Source organism: Peromyscus californicus, unplaced genomic scaffold (genome assembly GCF_007827085.1).
Source record: "Peromyscus californicus insignis strain IS unplaced genomic scaffold, ASM782708v3 Scaffold_1__1_contigs__length_55948999, whole genome shotgun sequence".
NCBI classification, from domain to species: Eukaryota; Metazoa; Chordata; class Mammalia; order Rodentia; family Cricetidae; genus Peromyscus; species Peromyscus californicus.
The window spans coordinates 2,313,327-2,324,576 of NW_026294492.1; the positions used below are offsets into that span (position 1 = coordinate 2,313,327).

General features: G+C 46.3%; 1 protein-coding gene across 2 annotated transcripts; it reads left to right on the top strand.

Annotated features, from left to right (window-relative positions):
* The first annotated feature begins 6,698 nt into the window (after nucleotides 1–6,698).
* Rps7 (ribosomal protein S7) lies at nucleotides 6,699–11,161 on the top strand. Of its 2 annotated transcripts, XM_052745771.1 has the most exons (7): nucleotides 6,699–6,722; nucleotides 6,918–7,000; nucleotides 7,126–7,197; nucleotides 8,180–8,323; nucleotides 8,690–8,754; nucleotides 10,699–10,849; nucleotides 11,051–11,161. In XM_052745771.1, exons 2-7 carry the CDS (start codon nucleotides 6,926–6,928, stop codon nucleotides 11,126–11,128), a joined length of 585 nt encoding a protein of 194 aa, XP_052601731.1. In that variant the 5' UTR covers nucleotides 6,699–6,722; nucleotides 6,918–6,925; the 3' UTR covers nucleotides 11,129–11,161. The 2 variants fall into 2 exon arrangements, with proteins under 2 accessions (XP_052601731.1, XP_052601730.1); XM_052745770.1 differs by lacking the exon at nucleotides 6,699–6,722 and having other exon boundaries at nucleotides 6,729–7,000.
* Nucleotides 11,162–11,250: the final 89 nt, after the last annotated feature.

An 11,250-nucleotide genomic window follows, 5' to 3' on the forward strand; every position in this document is an offset into this window, starting at 1 on the left:
CCTTCCCCAGTCCCTAAGAAGTAATTTGCTTTAATGGTGAACGTTTTTAGATTTGTGACTGTCTACCCTAGTGGGTTTCTTTGACAAATTCCTCAGGGTTAGGGTCTCTGGGCCCCTGCAGACACTGTAATGGGATTCCTTCTACTGGAAAGAAATTTTTTTTTTTGTTTTATTTTGGTTTAGTTTGGGTTTTTTGTTGTTGTTGTTTGAGACAGAGTTTCTCAGTGTAGCCCTGGTTGTCCTGAAACTCCTGATTTGTAGATCAGGCTGGCCTCGAACTCACAAAGCTTTGCCTACTTCTGCCTCCCTAATGCTAGGATTAAAGACTTGCACCACCACTGCTGGCTAGAAAAAAAAAAAAAAACACTTAGTTCTCTGTGAATGTGGATTCCTTTCTTCACTCAACTGGTCCCTTTCTCCTTGGTGTGGCCCCTAGACCAGCACAACCACAGCCTTAGGAAGTTAGTCAGAAATGTAAGGTACCTAGCTAGGTCTCCTGTAGTAGGCTAAATGTTCCTGGCCACTCCAAATTGCAGAAGTTAATACCCCCACTGATGGTGGGGTCTTTGGGAAGTGATGAGATCTTGAGGGCAGAGCCCTCATGCTGGGATTCGTTGCTGTATAAAGAGCTCCCAGTGAGCCTGCTTGCCTCTTCCCAATGTGGTGATCAGGCTGAGTCCTTCTCTAAGTGGCTCTCTATTGTTTAAAACAGTGCCTTTCAGGGTGCCTTGCAGGTGACTCCATTTTACAAACAACACTTGGCTCCATTTTAGTTTAAATGAGAGACACTTCCTGCACATGTTGGCACCACCCACGAGGCCTGGCTGACAGCTTATTACTAAAAGCATGAAGTGGAGTGTGACCATATAAGCACAAAGGCACATTAAAACTGCACTAGCGGCCAGGGGTGGTGATGCATGCCTTTCATCCCAGCACTTGAGAGGCAGAGGCAGGCGCATCTTTGTGAGTTCAAGGTCAGACAGCCAGAGATACATAGAGAAACCCTGTCTTGAAAAACCAAAAAAACAAAACAAACAAAAAAACTACATCAGCAAAGTAGGACTAAAAAAATGATTGAACACACCAGACAAGGATGCAACACCTCACCTGGACCCCAAGAGGAGGACACCAGCACTCAATGGTGATGGCCCTCCCTGACCTGTCATCTAGCCCCCTACTGTGTGCATTAAAGGATAAAAAGATTTCCATCTGTCCTCAAGGCTCCAGATCAGCCTGGCCCCACTGTTGATTTGATCTGCTTGAATTGCTGACTTGTTTTGCGTGCCAACTTGGCACAAGCTAGAGTCATCATAGGAAGGAGCCTCAGTTGAGAAAAGGCCTCCATTCTATCCAGATGTAAGGCATTTTTCTCAATTAGTGCTCAATGGGGGAGGGCCTAGTCCACGGTGGGAGGTGCCATCCCAGGGCTGGTGGTCCTGGGTTCTATAAGAAAGCAGGCTGAGCAAGTCATGGGGAGCAAGCCAGTAAGCAGCTCCCCTCCATGTCCTCTGCACCAGCTCCTGCCTCCAGATTCCTGCCCTGCTTGAGTTTCTGTCCTGACTTCCTTCAGTGATGAACAGTGGTATGGAAGTGTAAGTCAAATAAACCCTTTCCTCTCCAACTTGCTTTTTGGTCATGGTGTTTCACTGCAGTAACAGAAACCCTAACTAAGACAGTCATCCATCTGTTTGACCCAGTCTTGTACAGTCTTGCCTCCACAGTCCAGTGGTCTTGTACCTCACATCCATGGCTTCTACATGGAGTAGAAATAAAGTAGTGGCTTGCCTCCTTGTGATACGCACTCAAGATATATCTGGAGAGATGGCTCAGTAGTTAAGAGCACTTGCTGCTCTTGCAGGGGAATGGGTTCAGTTCCCAGCAACCATATGGTGGCTCACAATGGTCTATAACTCCAGTTATAGGATATCCAATGCCCTTTTCTGTCCATCATGGATATCAGGCTTGCACATGGTGCACATACATACAGGCAGGCAAGATCACACAATACATTTAAAACATTTTTTAAAGCTGTATCTTTAAATTTTATGAACATTAGGATGAAAAGGGGATACTATCAACCACTCCACACACATAAATCTAATAATATATATGATATATATTATACATATATACATTATATATATAATAGATCAATATCTTAAAAAACTAAGCTACCAAATGTTAACCAATATGAAATAGGTAACTGTTTTTTATGTATATTTTTTATTTTATGCACATTGCATGTGTGTCTATGCACTGTGTGAGTGCCTGGTGCCCAGTGAGGCCAGAAGAAAGCATTAGATCCCCTAAAACTGGAGTAACAGATGGTTTGTGAGCCATATGAGGGCTGGGTATTGCTCTTCCTCTTGAAGAGCAGTCAGTCCACTGAGAAATCTCTCCAGCCCTAAAACTGATTATTTGAATAGTCACATGATTATTAAAAAAACCCAGCTCCCCCAAAACTGACCCCCAGTGTAGTAGCACACATCTGTGGCCCCAGCCTTGGGAAGAGAAGGCAGGAGGATCAGGGCTTCCTGACCATCCTCAGCTACATAGTGAGTTGTTGGCCATTTGGGGCTATATGAGATTTCTCAAACAAACAAAAAACAAAATAGAATAGAGCTTGTAATTTTAAAAACACCTTAGGAAAAAAAAACTTCAGGCCCTGCTGATTTCACAGGAGAATTCAACCAAATGCTTAATTAAAATTAATACCCATTTCTACACAATGTTTTCCAGTAAACAGAAGACAAGGAACATTTTGTAACTCACTTTATGATGCTGGATTTAACCTGATCTTGAAACCGTAACAGTAAGAAAGAAAAAACAAATGAACAAAACAAGTAATCAGCAGGATGTGGTGGTACATACCTGTAATCCCAGCACTTGGGGTCAGAATTACAACTTCAAGTCCAGTCTGGTTTATATATCAAGTTCCAGGTCAGGGGATACCAAGTGGAACTCAGTCTCAAAGTAGAAAACAAAGAGAGGGAGAGAGAAAATGTGGATTATAGACCAATGTCTTTCACAAGCATGGGTATAATAAAGCAATATGAAAACAATGTTGCTTCATGATTACATTGGGTTTTTCTAGAGATGGGAAACTGGTTCAATACTCGTAAATCAATCAGTGTTGCCTACCATATTAACATAAGCTACAAAGAAATCCTACATGATAATACTAGTTGATCATTAAAATATGTGACATCATCCAGCACCCATTCATGCCAAAACTTCTTGGAAAAAAATGGAACAGGAAGGAACTTCCCCAACTTGTTAACAAATATCCATCTATTTGTCTATCCATCCATCTATCTATAAACCTTTCAACCAATACTACCATCCATCCTTAGATGACCTTAGAGACCAAATGTTTCCCCCAAAAGCCTCTGTTATCAATCCTACTCAACAAAGTATTGGAAAACCAGTGGAACTCAGTGGGATGAGTTTCTAGGTTATTCCTTCTGCATAATAGCGGAGACAAAAGCCAGGCTGAGAAGAATGTAGGGTAAAGGAATGGAAACAGTTCTTCCACAGGTCACAAGGACTGGTCAAATGAGATTATAGATTCAGACACACCTTTCTTCCTGTCATTTATACCTCTGGGAGAGGGAAAATCAATTTTTTCCAATAGAGTAACATTGGATATATCAACCACTTCAGGGCAGGTTTCATGTTCAGGAGTAGTTGACCAACATATAATAGACTCACAGTTTGTGTGTATGTATGCTTGTGCTTTATTTAGTTACAGTTTGTTTTTTTTTTTTCTTTTTAAGTGGTGTTTTGTTTTATTGGTTTTGGGGGCTTTGTTGTTGTATTGAGTTCTTGTTTGTTTTTTGAGAAAGACTTGAGGGAGGGGAAGAATATGATCAAAGTAATTTTAAAGTTAAAAATTGTTTTATATATATAAAATCTAACAGTATATTATATATACTTTCTTCATTGAACAAGCTTCAATTTGAGTGTTAATTTTTCTTTCTTTCTTTTTTTTTTTTTTTTTTTTCAAGACAGGGTTTCTCTGTGTAGTTTTGGTGCCTGTCCTGGATCTTGCTCTGTAGACCAGGCTGGCCTCAAACTCACAGAGATCCGCCTAGCTCTGCCTCCCAAGTGCTGGGATCAAAGGGGTGCGCCATCACCGCCTGGCTGACTCTTAATGTTTCAAAGAGCCCTAGACATCTTGATCTCACTATGTACACCAGGGTGGCTTCAAAGTCACAGGGACCTACCTGCCTCTGTATCCTGAATGCTGGGTCTAAAAGTGAGCGCCACCATTCCCTGCCTGTAGGTTTAGCGCTGAAAGAGTGGGAGTTTCAGACAGCTCCTATTGTGACTTTTGCACCATTTTCTACAGTACCTGGCACATAGCAGGTAACAATTTCCCACTAACCGTGACATAGAGTAAAACTCAAAGGGCTGGACAATCTGGTGTAAGGGGTGACGTGTAACTGTTACCACGTGCCTAGGTCCTAACTGCTCTTTTATGTGCAGGGTACTGTCTGTCACAGACTTTACTAACTCCCTAAAGCGTATGTCTCTCCTCCTTCCCCTTTCTCTCCTCTCACCTTATGTAAGTCATTACAACTTGTTATTCTACATTTCATCATGCATTTACATAACATCCTTACCAAAATGCATTCTCCACGAAGGCAAAGATTCAGTTGGTTTTAGTAACCAGTGTCTAGTCTAAAACAGGTATATTCAATTACATGTGAATCTGTTGTGCTTGTATTTCCTGTGTAGAGCAGGGACTCCCTGGACACATGAATTTAAAGTGACAGCAGAGGTGGACACTTCTTCAATAAATTCAATTTTCTATCCTCAGATCTTTCTATCAGACAATTGCTCCTGACCTGTCTTTTCTTTTTTCTTTTTCTTTCTTTCTTTTTTTTTTCCTGATCACGCAGTCAGAAGTTGTTGAGTTTTAGCAAGTCCTCTCTAAGCATTGTCTTCATTCTGTCTTTTGTTTGTTTTTCGAGACAAGGTTTCTCTGTGTAGTTGGAACTTGTTCTGTAGACTAGACTGACTTCAAACTAAGATCTGCCTGCCGCTGCCTCCCTAGTGTTGGGGTTATAAGGCTCATTCTGTCTTAGTACTTCTCACCAGAAGTGCACTCTCGCTGACCTGGCTTCCCTGCTTTCCCTACCTTTTTTTTTTTTTTTTTTTTTTTTTTTTGTTTTTCGAGACAGGGTTTCTCTGTGTAGCTTTGCGCCTCTCCTGGAACTCACTTGGTAGCCCAGGCTGGCCTCGAACTCACAGAGATCCGCCTGGCTCTGCCTCCCGAGTGCTGGGATTAAAGGCGTGCGCCACCACCGCCCGGCCCTACCTTTTAGGACATAACTGTCCTAGTTTTTTGAGTAGCCCCGGCAGGCAGAGGCCTGGACTTCTAGATCTAACCGGATGTCGGTTCTATGGGCTCTTTCAGAAAATGGGCTCTTTCAAAAAAATTTCTAGATAAGGTTTCTTGGTGTAGCCCTGACTGTCCTGAAACTCGCTCTGTAAACCAGGCTGGCCTCATACTCAAGAGATCTGCTTGCCTCTGCCTCCCAGGGGCTGGGACAAAAGGCGTACACCACCACCGCCCAGCATGTAAAAGGGTTTTCGCTGCCCTTTTGTTTTTTGAGACCAGATCTTCAGAGCGCGGGGTAGAGCAGGCTGGCCTTCAAGTCACAATGATCCTCCACTTCTGCGTCCTGATGCGCCACCACACCCAGCATTTTTCATAAATGTTAAATTCAACAGGGCAGCTTCATATTTTTGAGGACAAGGGGTTCCGGGAGATGTTCCAGAATCTTCCGCTGCACCAAACAATAGATGTTAAAAATAGGATTTTATAGCTTGGTGATGGCAGCGCACACCTTTAATCTTGAAAAACCAAAAAATAAAATAAATAGCAAGTTATGACAAATATTCAAACACTATCTCATTGATTTGATTCCCTATAGGGAGAACTTGAATACTATCAGAATTTCTTTTTATTTTTTGCTTTTCTCGAGACAGAGTTTCTCTATGTAGCCCCGGCTATCCTGCAACTCTCTTTGTAGACCAGGCTGGCCTCGAACTCAAGAGAGATCCTCCTGCCTCTGCCTCCCAAATGCTGGGATTAAAGGCGTGCGCCAATGCCAGGCTAGTGTGGTTTTAATCTCAGCACTCGAGAAGCAGAGGCAGATGGATCTCTGTGAGTTCAAGGCCAGCCTGATCTACAAGAGTGAGCTCCAGGTCAGACTCCAACAAAACTACACAGAGAAACCCTGTCTCGAAAAACAAACAAACAAAAGGCGTGCGCCACCGTGCCAGGATAGTCTGACTCCTTTTCATTGAGTCAGCGGGGAAAGTAGAGTGTGTTCGGGACTAATTGGACATTTCAAACGTTCCATCTTCGCGGTGAATGAAGCTGAGTTCTTTCAGAGCGGTTCTCTCTCCGAAGACTGTCCGTCCGCCGTCACCCCGTCCGCGAACACAGGAAAGACTACAACTACGGAAGCTGAGAACTTCCCCACACGGAACCAAATGCCGACTCCTACGGGGCGGGAGAACGAGTGATACCGAGACACTTGCCCCCCGGAAATACTTCCGGGGACATTCTAGGCGGCCTACCACGTTTCAGGAGAGCTTCCGCTTTCCCGCCCCTCCACTTCCGCTGTCCCGCCTCTTTTTTCCCCGCCACCCGGATATGAGCCGTTCTCGCGAGAGCTGGTCCTCTTTCTAAGCCGGCACTCCGTAAGGTAGGTTCGCGGCGGGCGCTGTGGCCGTGGGTTTTTTTTTGCGGAGTTTGGGGGGAAGGACTCTCGGGCGCCGTCCGGGGCGGCGGGCCGTGCGCCCCGGGTGGGGATGCGGCGGATTACCCGGTCTGCGCCCGTCGATGACCCCGGCCGGGCGCCCCGCGACCCAGGTGACCGGTGACACCTCCCTCCCCGCAGGACGAGCCATGTTCAGCTCGAGCGCCAAGATCGTGAAGCCCAATGGCGAGAAGCCGGACGAGTTCGAGTCTGGCATCTCCCAGGTGAGTTGGTCTCCGGGTTCTCCCCCGGCCCTGGGTCCCCCCCCCCCCCCCCCCCCCCCCCCCCCCCCGTCCCCGACTCCGGTCCTCACTCCCCGGCCTGGCACCCACGTTTTCCCCGTCCGCAGGCGCTGCTCGAGCTGGAGATGAACTCCGATCTCAAGGCGCAGCTGCGGGAACTGAACATCACCGCGGCCAAGGTGAGTGGGGACCCCCGGGGTGAAAAAACGTAGAAGCGGTGGACGAGCGAACTTCCCAGTGCAGGTTACACTCTCTCCAAGTTCGTGCATCTTGCTACAACCGATGCTAGCATTTCTTGTCTGGTTACTGACTTGAAACGTGAACTTCCTGGAAGTGTCTGGACCCAGTGTGACTCCAAACGGGACAGTCAGGATTACTAGGTTTTTTTTTCTAAGCTCTTGGTATGGCAGAGTTTTGTCTAAGGTTGATTTTGTGAGTATTGGTGGTTTTCTTGTGTGCATGTTTATGCACCACGTGTGTCCCTGGGACTGGATGGTTGTTCCATGGAGTTCTTACTGACAAAATCCTACTGTGTTTGGATAGTTTACAGTGTGGAGAAGAGGTTTAACACCGAGGACACCCAGGCCATGGTGATTTAGTTTACCCTTGTAGACAGTTCCATCGTGCTGGGGCCAGAGTCCTGGGTGGTGTGCCCCTGACTGGTGAGGCAGGATCTCTTGTAACCTAGGCTGGCTCCCCATTTCGTAGCTGAGGCTGTCCTTCTGCCTCCACCTCTCCAGTGCTGGGGCGGTGGGCACATATGGTCATTCGGGTTCTGTTGTAGAGTCTCCCACATTAATTCTGGGATTACATTTTAGTGACTTCTTCCAGTGGCTAACATCCTAGAGATGCCGTCTCTGGACCCTAACCCCACTGTCAGTTCCTCAAAATGTGGGTTAGGTTTTAACTCATGAACTTCAGGGATGAGTAGGATGTTGTTTGAAAGGGGGGCTGTTAGTTGGTTGTGGTGGAGCATGACATTAATCCCATCATTTGTTATGATGGTTATGTCTGGGATAAAGGCCAGCCAGGTCCACGTAGACTCTGTCTCAGAAGGGGGCCGTTCTGGATTCAGGCATTTGACCATGTGTATTCACATTGAGTGGGGCAGGGGGAAATGGAGGTGAAGGACTTACATGACATGAACTTTTTTCCTCTTAGGAAATTGAAGTTGGTGGTGGCCGGAAAGCTATCATAATTTTTGTACCAGTTCCTCAGCTGAAGTCTTTCCAGAAAATCCAAGTCCGGCTGGTTCGTGAATTGGAGAAAAAGTTCAGTGGGAAGCACGTGGTCTTCATTGCTCAGGTATCTGCTTAGTTCCCTGTGCTCTGAACTACTTGGGTTTAGGTTTCCGTGGGGAGAATGATGCCACCCCTGTTAGTGTAAAGCTTGGTGCTGGGGTGAGAACACACAAGTGTGTTCACTCTGGGGAGTCAGCAGTCTGAAGGTCTGGTAAGTGATGGCGCTGTAAGTTTAGCATTGGATTTGGTGCAATGTGGTGGATATAGTGTGAGGGCTGATTAGGAAACGGAATGCCGTTAAGGCATGTTAGTGTGCTGGGTAGTGAGCCGTTTTGAATGTGAAAACCGGTGTTTTTGCATTTAAAGCAGTGGGACATATCTTAGCTTTACATCCGCTCACTCACTGTTTATGTGTTTGTTTTCATAAAAGAGGAGGATTCTGCCCAAGCCAACTCGGAAAAGCCGCACGAAAAATAAGCAGAAGCGCCCCAGAAGGTGAGTGTCCGCCTGCCTCACTCGGGCTGGTGGTTTGTGTAGGCTTTGAGTGCACACATTGACATGGAGTCCTCCTTGGGTAGCAGTCTCTGGTACATGGGGTGTGTTGGAATACTTTCTAGACATAAAAGTTCAGGGGTTCCCAACGGCACGGTGTTGTCTGTCCCACAGGTGAGGCTTGTTCCTCGTAACAAATCTCTTGGGTGTAGCTCGGGCTGGGGTGATTCTGTGTGTTAGAGACAGAACATGGGTGGGTTCCATTTGCCATTGACAGTGCTAATGGTCACTTCCTGCTTTGGTTTTTAGACTTAGGCCTTCTGGTGGTGGTGGTGTTGCTGTAATTATATCAGATTTGCATTGTAGATCCCTGCAGACTTGCAGGGACCAGATTGAGGGTGAAAAGTATAGTTTCCCCTCATAACTGCTACAGGCCGTCTATTCATGAGACATGCAGTTTGTATTGTGTTGTGTGGTAGCGCTTTTGAGACAGGGTGTTGAAGTCCAGATTCGCCTTGAACTTGCTGTTTTAACTCCTGCCCCTACTACTGCTCAAGTGCTGGGATTACAGGTACACACCACCATGCTCTGTGGGTGTTTGTATTGCAGTGCAATTAATCTAAGAATTTCTTAGTTCAGTCTTGTTTTGAAAGCCTTGGAAAATAGATGGGAATTTGGTTTGTGAATAAATGCTGTCTGTAGGAAAGAGGAGGGGTAATGGTCACAGCTAAGGCCATAGTTTTTTGTGGGCACTTGGAATGGTAGGATTTTTGCCATAATACTTAGTGGGGTTTGCAGTTACAGTCCTTGGAGCCTGGTCATAATTGTAGATTAAGTAGCTCGTGCATAGCAGAGCTAAGATTGCCTGCCATGGCTGTAGTGTTCCCAGTGACCTTAGCAACTTCTGCTCTTGACCTCCAGGTCATTGGCAGGGTGTGGTAGCCCTATACTTCTGTCTCCAGACAGACCCCCTCCTAGTGTGATGTGCTTTAAAGAGGAGCAGTGAGCAGCCATCTGATTACTGCATGGTACTGCTGTGTGAACATACGGAGAGGGTGTGTGCTGTTTAGACTACAGCCATAACACCAATCCCCCAGAGTTTGGAGTTGCAGATGGTTCCTCACTGGTGTAGGGTGGTTTTGTAACAGTGTGCACTCAGGAGAAATAAGTTGGGATTAGTGCTTTTCCCAGGCTAATGATGCGTCATGAGCTTTGATGCTGGGCAGCAGATGCATCTCTCAGGTACCATGTGATCACCTTGTAACACTTGGCACCCACGGTGATCTCTTGTAAGCTGGGGTCCTTGCTAGGTCAGGTGTGGTAAATGTCTGGCTAGGCTATTTCCACCTGTGCTTGTAAGTCAGGGAGCCATTATGCAGCTTGCCAGGCCTTGGGGTTGGGGTGCTCTGAGAAGCAAGGGTCCACTGGAGGTCACCTAATGGCTGTGCCAGGAGGTGGAATGCTGTCTTGTTTGTTCATGGAAAATGAGAGTTAGTGGCATCTGGGAGGCCAAGGAAAGAGCCCAGGAGTTTTTGATTGGGTGAATTACATGGCCAGGTTAAAAACTACTTGAGCTGTGCATGGAATGAAGAGGAGCTTGCTGCACTTGAGAATAGCAGCATGTGAAAGGCCCTGTCCCCAGATTCAGTACTCTTGCCGTGTGTAGGCTGCCAGGGTGTCATTAGCGCATACAGCTTTGGACACATTCTGGCTTGTCACTCAGACAAAAGCTTTAGTCTTGGGGTGCTGGCTGAATAACCAGCCTCTTTAGGAGCCAAATGTGTTGAGACAAGGACTCCTGGTGGCCCTGAACTCAGTTTGTCACAGGTGTGAGCCACCACGCTCAGCTCCAGTGCTGATTTGGTTTCAGGAATCTGGACTCGGCTGTTTTCCACTTTATTCCGAGGGTGCCTTCTGCCGTGTTGCTTACCTTTGCCATTCTTTCAGCCGCACCCTCACTGCAGTGCACGATGCCATCCTCGAGGACTTGGTCTTCCCAAGTGAGATTGTGGGGAAGAGGATCCGCGTGAAACTGGATGGCAGCCGGCTCATAAAGGTTCATTTAGACAAAGCCCAGCAGAACAACGTGGAGCACAAGGTAAGGCCTTCACATTCGTAGGAAGGTCCAGCCACTGGGAACATGGAGATACAGAAGGAAGCAGGCTCTGGGTCTGGCCTCCAGTTTCAGAGAGGGCAGATAATAGGACAACTTGGGTGGGTGGTATATTACAAGGAGGAATGGGGGTGCTGTCTTGATATTTGCTGCCCCATTAGTGATGAATTCTATTGTCTTTTTCAGGTTGAAACTTTTTCTGGTGTGTATAAGAAGCTCACAGGCAAAGATGTTAATTTTGAATTCCCAGAGTTTCAGTTGTGAAGAAAATGACTGAATAAAGTGTCATTCATAGTATTTGGTTGTATCTTTTTTAAAATTTCAGGGCCATAGATACAGTGATAGGTAGCTTCCTGAATGAAGTGAAGGTTTGAAGTGAAGTCTGG

Excerpts from the sequence above, each read along its gene's own strand:
- Rps7 (XM_052745770.1), top strand. The coding sequence starts at position 6,860 with ATGACCCCGGCCGGGCGCCCCGCGACCCAGGTGACCGGTGACACCTCC. Across the intron at positions 7,001-7,125 it reads TCGAGTCTGGCATCTCCCAG|GCGCTGCTCGAGCTGGAGAT; the intron begins GTGAGTTGGTCT and ends CCCCGTCCGCAG. Across the intron at positions 8,324-8,689 it reads ACGTGGTCTTCATTGCTCAG|AGGAGGATTCTGCCCAAGCC; the intron begins GTATCTGCTTAG and ends TTTTCATAAAAG.